The following is a 24,723-nucleotide window of genomic DNA, read 5'->3' as shown; positions in this document are numbered from 1 at the left end:
TAGAAAACTTCACATATGGAAAACCTTGAATTGAGTCATAAAGAATTGGGTTTTCAGGAGCGCAAGGCTGGGAAAGTCTCTCTAGGAAAAAGGTACTTTGTGTCCAAAGGTAAAGAGAGGGAAGAATCACATTGTTTCCAAATAGGAAATTGTAGTTAAGTTTGGCTGAAATTTGAGCTGTTAGGAGAAAATGAGGAAATGGACTATGGAGGCTGTTTGATGATGGACATGGATTTATGGAAAAAATGGTGAGAGGTGTTCAAGCCTTCATATTGATGAGTTATTGTAGATGAAATGATTTGATTTAAGCTGCTAAGGGGATATGGAAATAAGTAGCAGAGAGGAACATTTTTTCTCTTCTTATACCCAAAAGAACAACTTCCATAAATATCAAGGAGAGATTTAAATAGCATTTTTTATTCTTTCTCTTCTCTCCTCTCTCCCTTCCTTCCATTTCTTTCTTTTTTCTTCCTTTATCAGCTATTTACTGAGTACCTGCTATATGCCAGGAGCTCAGTATTTCTGGATCAATTTAGTGGATAAGTATGGAGCACTCAAAGGGAATGAAATATTGAAATTCTAATAAAATGAACATGGATATTAGCATTTGGCAGATTCTGGTCTGAATTCCATGTGTTCTTCTTACTGATTTTTAATTTGTCACTTGATCACTTATGTCTTAGTCTTCTCATCTGCAGAGTGGGAATGATGTTACTTATCTCATAGGGTCATTATTATATTGAAATGAGATCATAACTATAAAAGTTGTTATTCATGGCATGCTTGTAATGTGTTCTAGCCTTTAAATATATTCTCTCACTTAATCATCAAACACTCTTAGGTAGGTATTAATCTATTAAATGTAGGCTGATGATGTTAAATAAATCACATTGAGAGAGGGAATAAGTGGCGTTGTTGATAGATTTGAAAGCCTCTGTTTTTGTTTTTGTTTTCCTGTGCACAGTGCTGTTCCTATGAACTATGCCATGCACGGTATTTAGTACTACTTATGGCTCAGTAACACCTCATGTGTTAAGTTAGTGAACATTTCCCTTATTTCCCATGTTGTCTTAACATTGAGGTACATACTTACTTAGGCAAAACTGTCTTCAAGCATTACAAATATGAGTCACTAAGGACTTACACAGCATGCTCATGGATTGAATGGCAAACTTATTGACCACAGGTCAACTTAACATGACTGTGTTCTTTTAAGTAAAGTGCCAAGAAAACAGTATTTATACATATTCTATGATATAAATTGACCTCAGACTCAATATGATTGCATCCTTAGAGTGTACAGTGTCCTGTTGTGATGAGGGCACCAAGTTCATTCATTTTTGCATGTAGATCAAGAACTTCAACAATGATACACATCCCATATTCTAGTTTAGTAAGGCTTTTCTTCTAATTTTCCACAAAGTTATCTTTCTATGACTTTGCTTTTACAATATATCCTGGACACCAAATACTTACTTTTGACTGAATGAATATACAGTATCATACTGCATTAAGAAGTTAATCTTGCTCTTGATCAAGCACATTCCAAATAAGAGTCACAGTTAAGCTGTTCCATAAAGTCCCCTAGACAACCCTTGCCCATACAGAATTGTTCTTTCTCTGCAGTGTCCCTTGTTATGGTCACACATTTTAAAATTTTTCTTTTTTTTTTTATTTTTTTTTTATTTTTATTTTTTTAAAGAGAGAGTGAGAGGGGAGAGAGAGAGAGAGAGAGAGAGAGAGAGAGAGAGAGAGAGAGAGAGAGAGAGAATTTTTAATATTTATTTTTTAGTTCTCGGCGGACACAACATCTTTGTTGGTATGTGGTGCTGAGGATCGAACCCGGGCTGCACGCATGCCAGGCAAGCGCGCTACCGCTTGAGCCATATCCCCAGCCCTAAAATTTTTCTTCTAATTGCTTTGTGATGACACATTCCTTCAAGATTAGATTGAGCTTATACTTCCTTTTAATCCTGTATTACTATTTACCAGAGACCTAAGCACAAAGCAAATGTGATTATTTACAGTTATTCAATGGGATACACACTTTTTCAAACTTTCTTTTCTTTAGAAAATATAACCTCTGCATTCTACTAAGATTACACTTTAGGAAAACATTATCACTGCTTATAACAGTGATCTTTCATCTATGTATTTATTATTTTTTAAAACCATACTGTTTTAAAGATTCTCTGTTCACATATCCTTGAAAAGGGTCTTTTTATTTATTTATTTATTTTTTAATAAAGATACCTGAAACAGACAATCAAATGGCTTGGGAGTGAGAAAGTTTACTTCAGAAAAACATCCAGCTTCTACTTAAATGAGAGCCAGTTTCCAAACAGTTTCTTACAATGTTTCTATAAAGCTACAAAAAAGCAGAAGGGGTGGAGGGAGAAAGCTTTACAAGGATCCAAACAACCATAAAGCAAGATTTACAGCTTGTTACAGAATGGCACAGATTAGCAATTAGACGTTAGATGTCAAAACACAGGAGAATAGGAGGCTGCTACCTTTTGAGCAATTTGTTGACAGAAACAATGAACTCTTCATAATAACTCTTTTGAAGCTGGTATTGCACATTGGGAGAGTTAGAATGAGGAGAGAAGTCATGAGTACAGCTGGAAGGAGATAAAGATGGAACAGGTTATATTGATGACTTTGGAAATGCTGTGTTTAGATATGAAAAACACAGCTGCACTTGAATTATCAAGAATTGTAAATGTGTAGACAAAATTACTACCCAGTGATACCTAAATCCACATGAGTCCCAGTTTCTTAAGAATAATGTCTAAAATTCTTAAGGTTGACGTCTAGGATGGAAAAAGAGGAAAACATTGTCTGCGAAAGCTGAAATGATTGAGGCAACCCCTGTTCTAGATACCAAACTCACTTTCCCCCCATGAATTATAAGCATTTCAAGAGTACAGTTCTGTCACGGAGCCACAGCCTGGAAGCCTCTTCTTGAGTACCTAGTGATTTAATTCTGGTGCCTTTCTCAATCATTTAATAAGATTGATTGAATACCTACTAAATGACTTGTGAAAATTCAATATGTGAAAATCTACTTATGTAAAATGAATGTACTGGATGGTGATTTACTGTTGTGGAGGGATTTTTCACTATCAATTAATCTTCATACTTGCTTAATAACTCTTGTAAAGTTAAGAAACTACTGTTTGCTAAAGATATTTGGTTCACTTGTTACCATCTAACCTGACTGAAAATAACCAATGCGCTTTTGTTTAGTAATTATGTAAATCAGAGCATATGTTTTTGAAAAATATTTTCAACATAAATTAAAATTAAAGAATTTTCTTAGCTGGGCACAGTGGCACATGCCTGTAATTCCAGTGACTTGGAAGATTGGGGCAGTGGACTGCAAGTTCCAGGCCAGCCCCAGCAACTTAGGGAGGCCCTGTCTCTCAGTAAATAAATTAGCGAATATATAGGGCTGGGAATGTGGCTGAGTGGTAAAATGCCTCCGGGCTCAATCTCTAATCCAAAAGTAAATAAATAAATAATAAAATACAAAGAAAGAAAGGAATAAAGGAAGGAAGGAAGAAAAACAGAAATTTCTCGTCAGTTATCTTATTTCCTAAAAAACAAAATCAGGTAAATTGAAGAGTTCAAGATCTCAATGTAACTATTAACATGTCTCCCTTTCATATAATATGGAGCAGGGAAAATATTTTCCTGCAGTTTTTTTGTCTAGTTGTGTAGTTACAGATGGATTATCTTCTCCTATGTCTAAATCAATTAAATAAATCATAAGAATCTAAAAAAGATTAAGTATATATTCTAATGATTTTAAAGGAAAAGTGAATATAAATTTTTAATGTTCACACATTTTTAGTATTTTTGTATTAAAAAAAAGATTAAGAAAAGTTATACTCTAATGTTAGCAGAAACTCCATTGTTGATAACCTGTCATATCTCAATTTCTGGAAAAATGCAGTCAAACTCTGCTTCAACTCCAGACACTTCTGGATTATTTTTTTCACATTTCTGTGCTGAAATGCTTTGTAATCATCACCAGGTTATGTTGTCTAGGAAGCCAACTCTGAGAGTAGATTATGCAAGATGTTTACTAAGAAGTCTTTGTTATTTTGCAAGGGAGAAGAAGAAAGTAGGATTGGACAGAGGAAGACTGAACTAACTATGAGACATGCCCATCAATGGCCCTGGGGCTCTTGAGTTTGAATTGACACTCAGAGTCCCAAGTGAGGCTAAGATGGCCAGACCTTGTATCAATCCGTCATTGGAGGTGAACTTCTCAGGAAGGGAATGAACTCAGGTGAGGGGTTCTCTGACTACCATAGTCCACAAAGAGTAAGAATTAAAGTCTTTCCCTGCACATGCTCCTAGCACCCAGTGCCAGTCCTTCCCAAAGAAGAATCTGGTAGCGCATCACATACTTTCAAATGTAAAGATATTGTAGTTCTTGGGCTGGGATTGTGGCTCAGTGGTAGAGCACTCGCCTAGCATGTGCAAGGCCCTGGGTTTGATCCTCAGCACCACATAAAAAAATAAATAAATAAAGTAAAGGTATTGTGTCTGACTACAACTAAAAAATAAATATTAAAAAAAAAGATATTGTGGTTCTTTAGTTCTTAGTTACTCCAATATACCTGGCTGTAATAGCCATTACCTTTCTAAAACTCTATTCTCTGGACTTATCCTATAACTTTCTGCTTATTCTCCTAGCTCTGGAACAAATTCAATTTTTCGTCTTCCTTTCTTCTCCTTTGCCTGTTTCTCAATATTTTATCTGTGGCTTGCAACTTCTCACTTTTTAATTCTTCCCATTTTTTACATTGGCCTAATGTTCTCCTCCAACAGACACACATATGCCAGGTTTCTATTTTGAAGATTCATGGTTCAATTGTCTGATGAACATTGCCTAGATAGCCCCGAAAGGGCATTAACAGCCTTCCTGTTCTTTCCAGAACTCACCCCCCTCTCCTCATTTCTTCTCTCTGTAAACTTCACTATATCTACTCAATCTCACATGCCAGAAACCTACTGAATTTATGTCCTCGGGGGTCTCAATTTGGCCCTTTCTTTGCACTCTAAGATTAACATACCCTTTGCAACAGCCTCCCAATTGATATTGCTTTTCATTGTCTTGGCTTCCTACACCATCCCCACCCACAACACACACCACAACAAATCCACATTGTAACCATTTATCAGAGGCTTTTTCTGTTTAATAAAACAAAAACAAAGCAAACAAAAAAAAGAGAACAAACTACAAACAAAAACTTAAAATCAGCATGAGAGACCCTCTAAGATGTGGTATTATCCACTCTCAGGCCATGTCTGTGGAGCCTCCTTCCCACTTTCTGCTTCTGCTTTCATAACACTTACTGCTTATAGTTCCCCACCACAAATCCATTCCCATGTAGCACCTATTTGCCACGTCAATGGATCTTTTTGCCATTCCATCTTTTTGGTTTCCTCTGCCTTTTCCTCTCCATTCCCAAGCTGCCATCATGTTGAGCACATCTGCACTCCTATAGACACCCATCAACTTATATTTATTTAATGCTTCACTTACCATATTACCCGGAAAATCTTTGCTTATGTATCTCTCCTCTGATGCTAGACTGTGGGTTTCTCAAAAGCAAAGACTGTTATATTTGTCTTTGTGTTCATCATAACAAAATTTAGGACTTTCCACATATGAAGAAGTCAAAGTTTGTTGAAAATTCATTCAACTGAATCACATGTCTAGAGTTTAAGGCACCTGATAGGTAGTCAACAAAAGCAAGACATAATCTATTAGACATAATATGTTGTTATATGTCTTCACCTCTCTTCTGGATGTAGGGAAAGATAGCTTAGTCAAGCAAATAAAATGGGAGTTTATTATGGGAGTGTATTAGATCTGGGGAAAGAGGTGATTCTCTCAGGGTCTGGTACTTGTTTTTTAGGCTTCTCTTTCTTATGATCCTTCTGCTTTATTTCTCAGATGTTTCTGTTTCTTTGGGTAGGTCTGATCCTCACAGATGTGGTAAACCACCAAAATCCAAGCTCCCAGCTCAAAGCCTTCTCTGCCTGTCTGTCTCTGTCTCACATTCTCTCTCTCTGCCTACTTTTGTATCCTAATCCCATTACTAGTGACCTAATTCCCATGATAAATTTCTGAGACTGAAAAACATCTAATTGAACCTTCAACTTCATGCACAAAGTGCTAATAAACTGCTAGGTATGGGGCAGAGAGGAAGGCAATGATATGGTCCTTTTCTAGAAACTGTTCATGAGACACTTACTTGCAAAGAGCCTGTGGGTGAGCAAGGCACTGTGTGGATCTTGAGAAACTGCTGAGAAAGAGCAAAGGAACACCTGAACTGACTTCCAGATGCTTACATTCAGTCATTCACAACTGACTATACTACATGGCAGACAAATGTGAAAAAGAAGCTCTAAAACATGCAAATCAAGGTTACCAGAATCCCAATGTGGGAGAGTCTACTTGTTTTGTTCATCAATAATTGCTGAAGTATCTCTGCCCAAGGAGCCATCTGAATAACTAGTTGCAGAAAAAAAGTAATCGTGGAAGTGGATATAGAGAGTGTTCCACAGAAATTCAAGAAAAGGAAATAACAAGTTGTAATGCTGACTTAAAGAGAAAAGTGAAAGCAAAACAGAGAAAGATCTGGAAGGATAAGGATAAGAATGGGGAGACAGAAAATTGTATGGGCGTCTACAGTTAGCCAAGTAGGGCCTTGAATACTGGAATAAGAAATTTTTATTTCATTTTATAGGAATTAAAAGTCATTAAACACTTTCTAGAAAATTATTACAGCAGCAGCAATCAGGGTGGATGAGACTACTAACAAACTGAAGGGGAAAGTTCTCAGCATGCTTTCAGAGCAAGTTATTGAAGGATCCATGGTAGAGAGAAGGCAGAAACTGAGGCCTGAGAATGAGAAGAAAGAAAACTAACCAGGAAAGCTATATGTGTGGATGCAGAAACAGAAGTGTCCATTTCCACTCATTGGTTCTGAATTTTCTTGAAAACCGGTAGGGTGAGACCTTCACTAGCTAAGAAATGTGGGGGAAAACATGGCGTTTGGGGAAAGAGGTTGAGATGCTGAATTGGGCTTCCATGGTACAAGACAATATGAATTTCTCAATGATCTAGGATGGTATCTAGAGAAAGGAAATTATATAAGATTCAAGGAACACTGTCAATAGAATTGACATTCACATATGTAGAAATTAGGGGAAGGGATTATACAACTCCTTACTGATAAAGAGTTTTTATAAGGAATAAAAAAGCTGATGCTGTGGGCAAGAGTACCCAGTGCCGTGCCAGGATACCATAAGTGCTCTCTGTCAGCTGCTGCCAATGTGGTAGTTACCATGAATGCAGGTTCTGTTCCAGCTGATGATACTGATTCATGGATGCAGATGGTGGGCAGCCCTCTGAGCTGTGCACAAACATTCAAATTAATAAATCATCTCTGCTTGTGCCACAGTGTTCACAAGAAGAGAACAGAATCCCAGCAGTGACATGGCCTGGAGAATCAGCACTGTGCTACTTTTGCTTTGCTGAGATTGAAAGCAAATTAATTTCCTTTCTCTAATTTGGCAAGTGAATTAGAACAGAATCCTGCCTTATTACATTATAGGATTTAAATGAAATCCTATAAACACTTTTCTGTTAACAGCATGAACTTTTAAATATTTGCCCCTGCTTTTATACACTATTTAACACTAACAAACATCCCATTGATAACTTTTATCACAGAATCAATCAAAAAGTTACATTTCATCTCTAAGAAAAATCAGGCCAAGAAGTCATTAGATTAGGGAAATTATCATACCATCTCACTCCGAAGTAAATCTGTTATTAGGTTAGAAATGCCTTACAAGTAGCTCTTTTGGTCCAGGTGGTTATTTAATCAGATTAATATGAAACAGGCAATTCAGTTCATGTCAATAGAAGGGCACTGTTCAAATTACCCACTTATTAATTCTTAAGAGGTTAATAAATAACCTACTTTGAATAAAATAAATCACTGCAGAAAATAGTTTCTTTCCTGGTACATGTAAAAGTTAATAGATGCATAAAGAGGCATGAAGACTATTTGGTGGGAAGGTTACTAAATCTCCCCAAACCCTGGATCTGGGTTCATATTGGACACTCATTGGCCCAGTTCCAGCTGAAAATAATTGTCTGGAGGCAACATTCCATTTCTTCTGCCAATTGAAAGTCTCAGCTCCTCCATAGCAGCAAAAGACAAAAAAGAAACAAATAAACAAAAAGAAAAAAACAAAAAATAAAAACTTGACCTCATTTCACACCTCAAGCACATCATTCTGTTTCATCAGATTCCTCAGTGAACACATTTGCTTTTGTTTACTGCAGTTATAAACCTGAAACTGTATTCTAGTTGGCCTGTGTTACCAGGTCACTAAATCTAGAAAGAAAATGTGGCAAAGTTCAACATCATAATGATTCTATTATAAAGAAATAAACGTTTTACTGTTGGGCATGCATTTAATAGCCACTGCTAATTTTGCATTATCACATACCCTGCTAAACTTTGATTTGCCTAAGCTCTTAAGAAATAATAACCAAAGAAACAAAAATGGTGGTTTGAGAATTACAAGTGTTAAATGCATAGGATTTGGGCAATCAGGTGTTAATATTTGTGTGAGCTAATCTGTTTTAATATACCAGCTAGAAATACTCAGCCTTCCAATCTCAAGTCACTTTTGTAAACAGAATACTCTCTTACAGGGGCAGCTATGTGCCCTCCTGAACACCTGGTTAAGAACTTGTTCACTTTCATGTGTGTTCTGAGATGCCTTTCCTCCCAATAAAAATAGAAACTAGTTTGCAGCACCACACGGGGCTCCAGTGTATTATATGAGCCTATCACTGGTTTCCTTTGATATCTTATCTATTCCATTAACTCAATAAAATAGAAGGCAAAGCTGGGGACAAACTGTGGGAGGGATCCTCTTGGAAAGCACATGCAAGACCTTTAAGCTGGGCTTTTAACTTATCTAATAAAAGCCAGTTAAATGGAAGCTAATACTTCATTTTTCACCCCCTTTATTAAAGATCATAAGTACTGCAACTCAGTGGTAGAGAAAATAAAATAAATATATGGAGGAGTACAGGTAGAGGCAATAAAGAGTATGGCTTATCTATTTTCTCAAGATTTAGGAAGCACTTGAAGGCAAAACTCACAGACAAGCATTTTAAAAATCCATAACAAAGGCTCCTGTGCCTTAGCAAATACAGTGGTCCTTTCTGAATACAGTAATCCTATTTGATTTCTTACTAGAATATAAACAGCTTAACCTAGGCATAATGCTGGGGTTGGGGGTCGCCAGCTATCACCTCTGCCATATTATACTTTTATATCATTTAGTAATTTAGAGGAAAAAAAATAGATTCATGAATCTACTTCGTTGCTCCTTGACCACCCAAAGAAAAACAATACTAGAACTCAAACTCCAACAAGCAAACTAAAGGAAAGTGTTCCACCTAGAGACTGTTTTCATGAATCAAAGTGGATGAGAGCTTATCCAGAAAAATGAATATTATTTTAGCCCATCCTTGCAACTTTGTAGTAAAAAATAATAATAAAAAGAAGCAAAAGGTATTGCCCCTGGTGTAATTAACAATGTTAATCTTCTTTTTCCTCTCTATGGTGATAAAGGAGTCATTTTTATATTTAATTAATGCAGAGGATCATTTTGGAAACTGGCTAATGAGCCTCTGATCACATTACCATGAAAATGTGCATTAACATTGCAACTGAGGAGGCTGTTTCATGTGTAGCAAATCCACTTTGTAATTAGCCCACTGTGAAATGAATCACGTCAGGGGGAATCTGAGGGAACCAGGAGGCAGTGGGCACTTGGCTACTGCTGGGCCACAGACCACCAACATCCCAAACATCATCTTTTACCAGCAATATTGTCTATAAACAAAAGTAGTAGTGTCACATCTGGAGCAAACTGGAAGAAGGGGAAATAAACTTTATTTTGCCTGACAAGACGTTTGTACTTGAGCATTCACTCCCAAGGGAACCTGCTCAAATACAATGGTAAATTAACAGAATTCTATTAAAACTATGAAAGCTGTGTATATGACTTTCTTATTTTTATTCTGAAAAGTCCCCAGATACACATTAAAGAAATATATAAACTAATATACTTTTTCCTAGGTCACATATAGATACTATAATAAGCTCTTAGAATTTAATTTTCAGGGCTAAGCAGGCAAAAAAAATATTTAAAAAGGATCCAAGATCAAGTAATGAAAATATTTCTTTATCTCATTTTTAAGCCAAGACATGTCAAATATTTTTTCTTTTTTAACACACACACACACACACACACACACACACACACAAAATACCAGGTCTTCCTCTTAAACCAAAGCAAAAATTCCTAATTAATCAAATAATTTCCTCTGGCTAACAAGATTTGGCAAGAAACTTTTCCTGTCTATTCAAAATAACTGAGATCATAGACCTATTAAATCCCAATATTTATGCAGACAAAGATACAACTGATTTTCAAATGTCAACACTATTCCAAAATGAAAGAGGTATCTCAAAGTATTACAGAGATGGATCTCAGTTTTACTCCTCTTACTTGACTGACATCTTGGCAGCAGATACACAAAATGTTAAAAAGAATCCCACAGGAAGTCATCTGAAGGGGGAGTGGCAAGGAAACTGAAAACTGCCACCCAAACCCAAAATAAAAAGCCCCAAACCAGCACGCCTGCCCTCAATTTTGAAATGTACTGAGAGCCAAAATAAAAACAAAAATAAAATAAAATAAAGCTAGCCAGAATTAATTTACCACGTCTCAGACAAACACAAAGCCTGGCTATTTAGTTGCTGGTATTAGACCTGCACTCACCTGGGAAACTTCATAGAGCAGTTTGTAGTGTTCCTCTCTTTTCTGAAAAGTGCACAAATTGCAGCCCATTCTAAGAAGCAGAGAGAGAGAGCAAATCTTCTAATTTCCCCAGAACTGAAAGGCAAGTGAACTGAAAGGGAATCACCCTCCAGACTTGACTACTGTTTTTCATCAGTCACTTCAGTCCAGAAACACAGACAAACCGCTGTTAGCTGGAAGCATGAGCCAGGGTGGTGTGTAGCAGCATGCTCTTCTTCGCTTTCCCTAAGTATCTTGCACTCACGGATACACACACAGAGTTTCCAGTCAGTTCATGGCAACACTCCCCCTGTCTCTGCATCAGTGCACATGACTACACAGATTCCAGCTCATGAATATTAATAGTGCCTCATTGATTATTTATGACAGAACATGTTAGCAGGGAGGGGTGTCATAGCTGCTGCTGATGACAGATGAATATTCACTAATTAAGAAGCAAATGTAGTGTGGTTAAACAAAATTCACTTGTGTCAATACCATCTCTGTTTATTAAGGATAGAGGGGTTGAACACAGGGCATTTCAAAAAAGAGCACACACTTAATTTCTCCATTGATAACAGTTTTGTAAGAAATTCAGAAATAGAAATGGACTTAGTTCACATCTCCATGGTTTTCAACAATGAGAAAAATATTTTCAGCATTATAAAATCTAGAGAGAAATGAATAGGTGCAATTATTGAAATTTACAAAATAAACCTAGAAGCAAAAAAAAAATGTGTGTGGGGGGGTAATATGAGAAAGGGAAAAGAGGTGGGGGGTTTCATTCATTTCTAATTCTGATCTACAAAAATAAATAATTAGTTCATACACAAACACTGTTACTTACTAAGAAGGAGAGAACATTTAAGCAGGTATGAGTACATGATACTATACAGATAATAAATATTTTAATTAGATAATAAGGGCATTTCTGTTGAATATAAATTTGTAGCACTGAAATGCATGTAGATCTATATTTTAAAAATAGATAAATATAATGCTTTTTCTGAGAAAAATTTCAAATGCATATGGTATTTATGCTAATTTTATTAAAGTCATATATAATATTTCAGAAAGCTGACAATGGCAATATTTAAATTTGAATGTAATGCACAGTGATGCCATTTAAGATTCTATATTTAGCATTCATAATGTGCAAAGGTGAAAGACTTATAAACTAAGCTTAGATGTTTAGATAATAGAAGTAATACATTTAATTTCACACTCTCAGAAGTACTTAAATTGTATTGCAAGCTGGCAGTTTTTGTCCCTTAAAGATATACTACAAATAGCCAAAGCAGATAATAAAAGAAAATTCCTTTTGTTTCCACACTGCTTTATCTACAACCTCTGCTAATTAAGAAGTATGTCCTTGTTCCAGCACATCTTTAAACTGGACAGGATAGCAGGTGGGTTTGAAAGCAAAAATAATTACTTGGATACTGATGACTCTGGTTAGGAATTACACTGGATCTTGAAGATTTTTAATTGCTCAACACTTACGTATTGCTATGTTTTGGGGTCCAATTTCCTAAAAGTGCTTTGTCAAATGTTTAGAATCGATAACAGAAAATGATTCTAATGAGCACTAATTGTTAACAAATTGGCTTTGCAACTATCAACACCTCAACACCAGTAAGTATCGAGGAGATGAGCAATCATCTGCTGCTCATGGGTTGTTTCCCTTGAGATGTAATAATCCGATTTTCTGGGCCTAATTTCACCTAACAACTTGGCTGGAAGCCAAGCTGAGGGACCTACATGAAAGTGGCACCATAATTGGGAACAATGTGTTGTGAACAAAGTTCTCCAAATTAGAAACCACTTGTAGGAGACATTCATTAAGGTGTGACTCTCTTATGGGAAAAATGCATTCAAGGAGGTATATGAAGGGAAATCATGAAAATCACCAGTGGCCACAAAGAGAAGCAAAATCCCTATGTGCAGTAGTTGTAAAATATATGTTTTTGATGCTTATTAAAGTCTTAATTTTCAGAGTCCTTCTGTCACGTCCCATGAAGTGTTATTTGGTAGATTTCACATCTTCCAAGAAAACATTGAGTCTTTTTTTTTTTTGAAGGGTTCTATATTGCTAACTTCTGAATAGATATCTGATTATCAAGTATGTAGATTCAGCATTTTAAAAGCCAGATCAAGGACTTAGAATGCAATAAGGCAAGGATGGCTCACCTATCTATCAAAGGAAGTGTTTGCCTCGTCCACTGCTATAACTTCATGTGTTAGGTTTTGAAAGTGAAGTAGGAAACAATGGTCAAAGCTGTTACTTATGGCAACTTTCTGATCATAATATGTTATACCTGGGTTTTAAGAAAAATTAAACAATGTAGCTTTAAAAACCATTTTCTTAGTGATCAAAAAGTGAAGGATGAACATTCCAGTGAAGGAAGCGATTACACTTGCGGTGATTCTCTCAGCAATTCCTCTTGGCTGTTTTCTTTATTCATCATTGGTCCCTCTGTTCTTTTGTTTCTATCTCAGGAAGCAAGAGCAGTTTCTCCAATCATTTATCAAATGCTGCCCTTGGCCCATCTACCCTGGAAAAATCCCATCTTCTGCTACTAATGGGCTCATCCCAAAGAATTAAAGAGTGACTTGAACAAAGGAGACCTGCCAGGCCAGGGTCCTCTAAATGTCATGAGAATATGAGGGTTTCCCAATGACTAAAAAGCTAAATATTGTATTTGAACATAACCTTTGAAACAGAAAGGGATAAAAGCATTAATATAAACAACATTTTAAGAATACAAATGGATTAGATATGATCTCTCCTGGATGATAATATAGAATAAAAAATAAGTAGAGAATGAATGACTATCTTTCCAAATTCCCTAGGGAAAAACATACAAATATGTAAGAATATATATTATATGTATTTCAAGATGCAGTTTTTTATTTGCATTTAATATTTGTGAGTTTACTCCACACCCATACATTAGCATTCAAAATAGGACATGTGTCTGCCAAGATCTAGATGAAGAGCCTAACCAAGTGATGAAAGGAAGACATCCAACAAATTTCTGGCTTTTCTTATATAAATTCTGTCCCTGAATAGCTAAAGAATAGGTAAGAAGGAATTTCTCTTTATAGACCCATTCAGGATAATAAAGAAAGAAATAATGATAAGGCTGTGCCTAAGCCAGAGATCCTTAATCAATTAATAGATCTGGGCACTATGAATTGAAAGCTGATACTATGACAGAATCTCACACAAAAGAAGAGTGAATGCTATGTGCCACATGATAGAATAAAATGACACCATTCTTGAAATAGTCTTTCCACCAGGAACAAATTACAGTGAAGATAAAGGACAGAGGAGCATATTAAACTACACCATAAGGATGCAATCAGCCAAATTCAGACTGTGGGCAACACTGCATAGACATATACATATTCCAGTTTCAGAGAGGGGAGGGGAGGGAAAAAGAGGAGGCCTGTGGATTAAAAGAGACTTCAATGGCATGGAAAACAAAGCTCCATGCATTACTAAATTCTGTTCCATATGACCATAATTTGAATGATAAATTTGAAAATAAGAAAATGATTGCCAAAAAAGTCAAGAGGGAAGTTACTCTTTAGTGGGAGAGACGGCCTGTGATTAGTTATACTGAAAGTTTTAGTGAGACTAAAATAGTTTTAACTTCAGACCTGGATACTGATTTAACTAAGTGGTCACACACTCATTAATCTGACCTTTGTTTTAGGTGTTTTCTATATTTTTGCTATGTTTAAGAAGACTTATTGAATACTAATTTAGAAAAGAGACTATGCCTGTCTCATCCCTGCTAGTCAATACAGTGCAGGAGTCCCCCCATGTTCACCATTTGCTTTCTGTGGTTTCATATTTTTCAGTTTCAGTTACTTGGGTCAATTGCAATCTGAAAATACTAAATGAAAAATTGCCAAAATAAACAACTCAGAGGTTTAAAATTGCACACCCTTCTGAATAATATGATGAAATCCACATAGTCCTACTTTACCTGACCTGGGAAGTGAATCATCCTTCTGTGCAATGTATCCACATGCCTGTTGGTCACTTAGTAACTGTCTTGTTATCAGATTAACTGTTGTGGTATCACAGTGCCTGTGTTCAAGCAATCCTTATTTAATAATGGCCACAAAGCACAAGCATAGTGATGCCGGCTATTTGAATATGCCAAAGAGAAGCCATGAAGTGCTTCAAGAAGAAAAGGTGAAAATGCAATAAGTACAGAGAGAGAGAGAGAGAGAGAGAGAGAGAGAGAGAGAGAGAGAGAGATATCACATTCACATAACTCTTATAGTAGTAAATTGCTATAATTGTATTTTTGTATGTTATTGTTAATTATTACTATGCTTAATTTATAAATTAAACTTTATAAAGTTTATTTTAAACTTTATTTATTAAACTTTAAGTATGTATACAGTAACAACAGTTTTAGCCATCTGCTAGGGGTCTTGGAACATATCCCCTGCAGATAAGAAGGGAATATGTACCTATCTTCTACTGAAGTCTCTACTGAAGGAGGGATAGAAAGCCCAGATAGGACTGTCCTGAACTGGCTAAGTCCTGAGTCTGTGACAGCTGCCTGAAGTTGTAGCTGCCCATTTTCTCTATTGTTTTCTGCAATCACTCTGATGTTCTTTTCCTGTGTTGTTGTAGAAGTTCAGTAGGTAACTCCACTCTCCTCATAGGCATGCTTTCCAACTACTTCAATGTGTGGCTACACATTTCCATTCTGGGTCCAATCCCACATTCATCTTAGGGGATATTTGTGCACCTTTGAATATTAATAGACATACAGCTGCCTAACATCTTCTAAAGTTTATGTATCTTATATTCAAACACAGAGACAAAGAAGCTGGTGCTTAGAGAAAGACTGTGACTTGCTCAAGGTCAACCTCAGTAAAGAGATGGGAACTCAGTTCTCCAATTACAAATGCTGTGGTTGAATTCAATAGCTAATTGCTGACCTACTTCTCTGGCAGAGGAAGCCAGAGCGCCAAGATATGTATTTTCCTGGTGACTGAGGAAGTAGAGGTTAGTACTTGTAAGTGCTGAAATTAAAGGCACGGGGGTGGTGAGGGTGGTGGAGAATAACTTAAAATAGATGGAACCTAATATAGGGGAAGTGGTTTGTAGTTAAAAATGTAAACTTTATCTATTTAAGTACCAAAATGTTTTTGTATTTACAGCTGAATACTCTGAGTTAGCTAAGATCTCACAGTCCTCAATGCACATTAGGATGATCAATTCTTGCTGTTGCACCTGGGACTTTGCTGGCTTTAGTACTCAGTTTCAGATCCTGGAATTCCTTGATTCCAGGGCACTGGAAAAGGCTCCAGCAAAGTCATCCTGAGGTGTACATGTCCACTCCATCCTATCTTTAACCCAGATAGTACCTCATTCTGCTTATTTTTTTGGAAATGCTACAAATCAGTCTCTGGACACTGGTCAAGTTTAAATGTTCTCTTGTCTCCCTGACCCCATTCTCTTCTAGTGATCTCTACAACTTTTAAATTCTTAGTGCATTTTATCCATTCTCATTTCAAAGCATGTATCCCCTCTCTATATATCATGCTTCACCCCTCTTATTGGATTATAAGACAGATGAGGGAAGCAGAATTGTATAATTAATCTTTGAGTTCCTAAAACTTCTAGCATGGTACCATTCATATTTCAAGACTTCAATAAACACATATTGAATAAATGAATGTAACTGGGAGATAATGGTTTACCTGAACCTGGCAAAGTGACATAAATTTCTATTTGTGCTTCCATAGCTAATTGTCAGGTATTTTTCCCCTTTAGGGATATTTCTAGAATGTTAAAGTTAAAAGACTGAAGAATTATAAGCATAAAATATGTTCAATTTGATTCAATTCTATAAACATAAATTTTAGAGTCTGGAAAAATGTCTGTGGTAGAGATACAAATGAATGAGATATAAGAACATATGCTGTATTATTTGTGTATTGATATGAATATACTACCTGCACACTTAAAAGTTACACTCTGATCCATATCACAGCCACTTATTCGCTTATTTATTCCAGAAGTATTTACTCAGTGCTTATCATAAATCTGATGATATATGAGTGCAAGGTTTTTGGAATTATAAATCATCTTGTTTCATTTCCACAATAACTCAGAGGTAAATATGTCAGATATCACCCCTCATTTGTTAATGAAGAATTTATAAGGTATTGCCATTCCCACTCCAAGGGAGTCTAGGGATTTTGCCTTTTGACACTAATCTAGTGTCTTCCACAACACTGTGCGACATCAACTCATGTCATGAATTTAGAAAGGAGCTCTGCTGACAGTTCCCACGTGTCCTTCATTTCCCCAGTTATAACTCCACAGATCAATGTGCTGATCCTTTGCACACTGTACTCACTAGTTGGCCATCTTCAATCTGTACTATAGTCATTGCCTGCTGAACCAAGATGGCCCTACTGACTTATAAACTCCTGAGAGCTGCCAGGTACTAGGCTAGAAATGGAAAGAAAAGTTGTAGGATGTCAAGAGAGAGGACTGGGGTTCTTATCTGAGCCCTGTCACTTTCACCTGTGTGGCTCTGTTCAACTTATATACTCTGATATAATACTGACCTTGCAGGCTGATTTCACAGATTGAAACAAGGTAACAAATGTGAGAAGAGATTCATAAACTGAGAAGGATTTTGCCCACACTGGTGTGCAGGTTAGGCATGAGAGCTAGAGTCAGTGTATCTGGGGTCAAGTCTTGGTTTCCTCAGTTTCTATCTATGTAATGTGAGGCAAGTTGTTACTATAATTTTCTTCACTCTGTTTCTTGGTTTTTCATATCTAAAACTGTGATGGTAACAGAATCTATCATATAGTTATTGCAAGACACAAAGCCATTGTTATGATACATGTTAAGTATACCTGGCACAGAGTATCTGCCTAACACATAATGGCTACTAGTAATCACAGGACAGAGTGGAGTCATGGATAAGAATGGCTTACATCTTAGATTTTCAAAATATCTATTTCTATTTTTTCTGTCATAACTCTATATAATTTGAAATTCACTTCTTTGACTATTATGGTCATTCCTCTATCCACCTTGTTTGCTACTGTACATTTAGGCTGGTTATTCAATCATTTTAAAGGCTGTTTGTTTACTAGTTCTTTGTATAACAGAAATGGTAGCCCAGGAAGTACCTGTTTGATAAATGTCACACACAAACACACACACACACACACACACACACACACGCACACGCACTTCTCTGTATAAGGACTGTGATGTAATACCACTCTTAGCAATAGTTTCGATACTCTATTTTTAAAATGTGCAATGTGTAAGCAGTGCATACCTGAGTATACTAGAAACCAGTTATATCATATGAAGCTAGGCTTATACATTTATGAAACAGGGAACCCCAAAACATTTATTTTAGGAATATTAATATCTACTAACCTAGCCCAGTATAATACTGGTTTTTCACTTTATTGGAGGTTAAATAATATTTTGATTATTTCACACTATTCAGCAACACTATAGGTACTATATGGAATTTACCCAGAATGCTACCATCACCGTGTTCAGTTCTGCAAAAAGGGTAAATGCTCTGTAAATTCACTCAACCAGAATTTATTGAATAGTACTATGAGCAAAGCATGGTGATAATTCCTGGCCCTTTTTGAAAACAAGAGCTAGTGGTTGTTTAGCTCTTTTGTACACTATAGTTCAAGCACTATGTGTTATTAATTTCACTTAATTCTCATATAAACACTATGAGGTATGTATTATAAATAATTCCTCCTGACATGGGCGATTAATAGGTCACATGAATAGTAAATGGGGGAGGAGAACTCAAATGCAAGCAGTCTGGATCAACTATTGAACCGGCATCCTAAACTTCCTGCTTCTGAAGAGTAGTTATTATTATGGCACATTCCTAGATGGTTAGGGGACAAAATTCTGGTGATGCTTGCAGCACACTGAGATGTAAGAATTTCCCTGAGGACTAGACGTGTAGTCTAAAATTAACTTCCAGGTTCCATGTTGCGTCCTCAAGCATGACTGCATAAAATAGATTGAATAAAACCTAAGCAATTTCATAACATTACTCCACTCCAGTGGTGATGGGGTACTGCTGCACTGAATATGTACCCCAAACTGTAGAATATTTTTCTTTCTTAGTATTTTTTATGGTAGGGAATATATACATTGACAATAGGACAGTCATAGCATACCTCTGTATTGAGGAATAATCAACAGTTAATCAAGACCAATAACCTTTGGAGGTTTTGAGAAAAGTGAAGGTAGAGATTTGCTGATGACTCCCAAGTCTAAATTGCCACACTTAATTTCTTAAGCTTCAGATTCCCTATTCATTAGATATTAGATATTCAGTAGATATTTCCACTGGGGCTGTCCACCATAGCACATTAACTTCAACTTATCAAAACTTAAATTATAATCCTCTTTCCCATAACTGCTGCTCTGCATGTGCTTCATATCAATGAATGGCCTGAGTATCCCTAGGTGCTCAAGTCTGAGGTTGAGTGTCTGTCTTGGCTCTTCCTGCAGCCTACATCTAATGACAAAACACTGTCAGTGTGAATGGCTCAGTTTCTCTTTTTTTCCTTCCATTTCTCCCGGGTCACTCTCTTAGATTCCGTCCACCATCTTTACTCAGCTGGGTTCTGCTTCTCTGCCTACAAACATACATCTGTAAGCCCTTCTTACTCCTCAGTTCCCTGGTCCCAACCTCTCTGTCTCTTTCTCCTTTTTTCTTTTAACAGTTATTACTTTTTATTGGGTACTATGAAACATAATCATTCCTCTATCATTCTTAAATTCTGCTCACTTGGTCATCATCATGATAGTCACAACATAGAAAGAAAGATCCCAGATTGTATGGAACAAACTTTGTACTTAGAGAAATCATTAAATACCTACACAGATCATTATTATATAAAATATTAAGACAATTATAGGGACTATGCAAGGAATTAATATGGAATGCTATGTGGGGATCTGTGTTCTTGGACATTTCAGAACCTGGAATGTTTGTCTCTGCTTCATTCTCTAGCTGCCTGTGTGTGTGTGTGTGTGTGTGTGTGTGTGTATGTGTGTGTGTGTTTGTGTGTAACACTAGTAACTAAATGAAGAAAGTAAGACAGGTAAGGAGATAGCAAGAAAAGAGATAAACTATTTTATTTTTTAAGTGAGAAGCTATTTTATTAAGGCATTCAGGGTCTAAAGTTTTCTCTACCTGGGAGATCCTAGGAAATCACTTATTTGTTTTGGTCCTGGGAGCTTCAGACCTACCACATCCTTTATTACCTTTTTATGTTATAAAAATGGCCCTCACATGGCTTTTTAAAACATTGGCACTAGAAATCAGAATGCTAATATTACTTCATTCATTGTGAAACTAATAATATAGAATGTCTAATTACTTACAAATTCTAGTTCAGGTTACTATTGTCATCAGAAGGAGCACTTAGGTGCTTTTTATTTATTTTTATTTTTTATTTTTGGTACCAGGGATTAAACTCAGGGACACTCGACCACTGAGCCACATCTCCAGCCCTATTTTGTATTTTATTTAGATACAGGGTCTCACTGAGTTGCTTAGCACCTTGCTTTTGCTGAGGCTGGCTTTGAACTTACAATCCTCCTGCCTCAGCCTCCTGAGCTGCTGGGATTACAAGCATGTGCCACTGCAGACTTTTTAGATTTTGAAGTCATCTAAAGTGTACTTGCAATTCACTCTAAAAAGCTTTTTATATGAACTTGAACAAGTTACATACTTAGGTACACTTAGGTGCCTCAATTTCCTCACTGTGAATAAAGGATATTGATAATAGCTACCCCAAAGGAGTTTGTGAATACATGCTTTCCCTGGGGCCTATTCCATGTAGTTGCTTAATAAATATTAGCTCACATTTTACAACATACAGAAGTGTCTATATTCTATTATTGTGAAATTATTCAAATGAGCAGGCAGCCATATTATTGCTTTGTCTACATTTTGGCAAATGTCTAGAAAGATGCTTTGAAACTTTTCTCTAGGAGGGGTCAGATTCCCCTAGGATAAGCAATGATTGGTGTAATGGTGAATGTCAGTCAAAAAGGAGAAGAAAGGACCTCTATGATCATGGGAGGTAGAAACTGGGCCAAGGCATGAATCCTCTTTGTTCCATAAGTATTCACATAGTAACTCGTGTTCACTTCACCATATTCTGCTTCCAAAGCTGTGGTACTTCTCTAGGGGTGTGCATCAGAATCAATCAGGAAGGGTTTTCAAGTTACAAGTACATAAGATCTACCCCATATTTCTGAGAATAGCCCATTTGGAAAGTGGTCTGATGATGTGTATTTTTAAGCATCCCACAGAAGATTCAGATGTGTTGCCTTCTTTCCTGTCCCTCCTCCAAATCTCCACATAAAGTGTTAAACCAGACTCGGTCTCTTGACTGCCTCACATCACGACAATTTCTGATATGGTTACTTACATGATTTTTACTAATTTGAAAAGGGAACTAACATTTATGAAATACCTACTATATCTAAAAAATTTTCTGTCTCACAAAAATTCTATGAGATATATGTCGTCATTTTCACATAAAAGAAAACTCGTGGTCAGAATGTTATGTAATTTGATCAAAGTCACAGAATTCGTTAAATGGTGAAGTGGAGATTTAAATTTGAAGTGACTTGATTTAAAGACCCCGCCTTTTCTAGTAGGACTCCCTTCTTCTCTCAGAGGCTAAGAATCAGGATTCACTTCATTTAGCATTGTGTGGATTTATCCCTGTGTGCCATGAATGAAGCAGTTGTGAAGGGCTGGCTTTGAGTGAGAATCACTATCTGCATGTGCAGTTCATCAGACACATCCTACCTATAGGTGTGCAGGTGGTCAGATTCTTACTATATCTGCAGCTAGTCTGAAATTTGGCTTCTGGATCAGCATTATGAACCTACCATCCACTAGTGGAATAGTGATTGGCCCAACTTCCAGGGGCTGGTGATCGGCAAAGAGAATTAAGTGACTGTTTTCTAGGAAGAGTGATGCATCTTGAGTAAGTTTGACCCTTTCCCATTGGACTTAGTCACAAGACACCTGGGTCTACTTCATATTAATTAGGAAGGAGGGCTACACATAGATAGATAAAAAAGCAACAATTTTAAGCATTCCAAATTAGAGCTACATTTTCCTAGGCAGAACTTGCATGACCACTACTCTAATACCACAGGCTTTAGTACTTGGAGTACCATAAGTCCTTTATCACCACTACTTATTGCACCATGTGAAATGGCTTTCAATCACAAACAACGTAGCCCCAGACAGATTGAATTTGGTGTCTAGTGATACTGTAAATAACAAAAATTGTGTATTTTAAACAAGTGAATAAGTTTACAGTTTTGCTTGATAATTTGTAGTGCATTATGGAAAATCTTCTGATAAATATAGAATCTACTATATTTTGAAAGGTTTTAGTAGGTAAAAGAAGACTCATTAAAAATCCACAATTGCTATTGACTGAATTAGATCAACTCTAGAGTATTTGCTTAACATCTGATGAATGCTTTTGAGTTGTTTGTTTAAGTCAAATGAAAAGTGAATCCTCTGACCCAAGTGTAAATATAGTCATATTTTTTTTTCTGACTTTATTTCACAAGATAGGAGACAATAGTTTCTAGACCTGGTGGATTTTTCTCAGACATATTTGCCAAAAAACACAGGCATGACTAAAGGCTCATTCTGTAACAGAAGAACAACATCTAAAATATAACAGAAAATTACTTGTTTAAAAAATGTCCAGTTATTCTTGGGCCAGCAGATTCTCTACTGGGCCAATAAATTTGAATGTTCCCTGCCACTATGTGTAGATAGACTGAGCTTCCCCCCTCATCCTTGACCATCCTTTCTCCTTCCCATAACCTGTAACGATCAGCTCTCAGTTTAACTTCTGTCCAGCTTGTCTCCTCACTCATGTGTGAAAGTTGACTTCACTTTAGGCATTTGGTTTGAATTTTGATTAACTTAATTTTTAAATATAAAAATAAAGCAATATAACCATGAGTATAAGGTTTTATTTTAAATAGATTCTTTTATTTTTATATTAACTGGTTAAAATTTGTTACTGAAAATACTTTTAAATCATTTGTTCTGAATATAGTTTTGATCCACATAAGACTTCCTAACTGTGACAGGGCCTATGTGATATGTTAACTAATCTATTTTCTTTTTTTTTTCAGACCCAGAAGCCTATATTTGCCCGTCTCTTTGTACCTTGGTGGGAAGATATGACAAGTTCTAGTCTACAGAATCAGGCAGAAGTGCTAATTAAGAGCATTGTCAGGCCTGGCTTCTGAAATCTGCTTTCAGCTCTCTTTCCACCTTTCACATGACAGTTAGCTAAAGGCACCAATGCAATGGAACCACATGGTAGGAAAAGTCTAAATCTCTGATTCCCACTTATAAGAAAGTCATCCACAGGAGATTCTAGACCTAACTAATTCTTGATGAAGGAGAAATGTAGCTTTACTTCAATAAACCAAGAAGGCGTTAAGGATTGCTTGTTACTCTGACGGGTTAGCATAACTAAGAATCAGAGACAACACTTCTGAGTGTATGTATTTAAATGAAAAAACTCAAGTCATCATGACTCAATAACATGTCATGGTGACTTCTAGAGGCTTCTTGAGCAATTTTGTGCAGAGAGATACAGCAACTTTACCTAGCATAATTGAATGAATGTTCAGAAATGTCAATCTTGCCATAATCCACCCAGACTTTAATCAGGTCATCTGTTTACCTATATAGTAAGCACTATTTTTTGTTGGGGGGCAGAGAATAAATGCAATGGAATTATAGTTTTATATATGCAGTCTAAATATATGCATTGCATGATCATATAGAACCAACAATTCTTCTGCACAAATACCTTGCCACTTCAGAAATACAGACTCTCAGAGGAACTCTGCATCTTAACTTGGTTAAGACAGCAACTCTATAGCACACAACTACAGCATAAATAGATTGAGCTGATTCCTGATCAAGTGATAAATAACTATTTTTACATAAGGAGGGTAAGGCCTGAAGAAAACAGATACAGAATGGACATCTTTTAGTGTGGCTCAGAGAATATAAATTTTCAGGACATGAAGAACTTCCCTATAGTCAAAATAATGGAACAATATGGGCTTCAGAATAAGAATCATTTCTTAGATTCTGACTCCACAATTTGAGCAACAAAACCATGTTTAACTTTCTGAGTCTTTGTTTCTCCATTTGTGAGATAGAGTTAATAGCTTCTGCCTCTTGGTGTTATTGATAGAATTGATTACCTGAAGTAATTGTCCCTCATATAAACCATCTTTTCCTACCCAAGCTCCCAAGAGCCATATCACTTTCTGAATGATCTGGAAGGGTTACAATTACAAGCTTGTTCAAAAATCTCAACAGCTAAGAAAGTTAAATACATAACAATTTACCCACTGTGGGGTGGGAATACAGTGGCAAGGTAAACTGGAAATTTCTGCTCTGGGGAGAGATTCAGGAATATATAATTAATATTAGAAGTTGAGTAAAATTTTCATGGCAGTCTGTTAAGAATACCATATTATATGCAAAAGATCAGAGGTGTGATATTTCACAGATTCAATAAAATTTTAGGAAAATTATTCCAGTAGAATCAAGTGGAAAAACTTATCTAACTAAAATTACTACTGAGGAGTACAAGCCCATCCTCCCACCCCCCAACCCACTCCCACATCCCCCCACCCCCCACCCGTCTATTATCAGACCCAAACTG

The 24,723-nt window shown here is 36.4% G+C and overlaps 1 protein-coding gene across 2 annotated transcripts in view; it reads right to left on the bottom strand.

The window, feature by feature from the left end:
* PDZRN4 (PDZ domain containing ring finger 4) overlaps nucleotides 1–24,723 on the bottom strand; it is a 358,432-nt gene that overhangs the window by 128,965 nt on the left and 204,744 nt on the right. The window contains exon 1 of one of the 2 annotated variants that reach the window (XM_081311910.1): nucleotides 10,903–11,163. The exons of the other annotated variant lie outside the window; for it this stretch is intronic. Within the exon in view, the coding sequence (XP_081168036.1) occupies nucleotides 10,903–10,971 (69 nt within the window). The 5' untranslated portion in view covers nucleotides 10,972–11,163. Of the gene's footprint in view, nucleotides 1–10,902; nucleotides 11,164–24,723 lie in introns of those variants that run through there. 2 annotated transcript variants of the gene reach the window in all.

The sequence above is a fragment of the Spermophilus citellus genome (genome assembly GCF_964194105.1).
Source record: "Spermophilus citellus genome assembly, chromosome: 10".
Classification (NCBI taxonomy): domain Eukaryota; kingdom Metazoa; phylum Chordata; class Mammalia; order Rodentia; family Sciuridae; genus Spermophilus; species Spermophilus citellus.
Note: the sequence above shows the minus strand (reverse complement) of the source record. Positions and strands in the feature narration are given on the sequence as shown.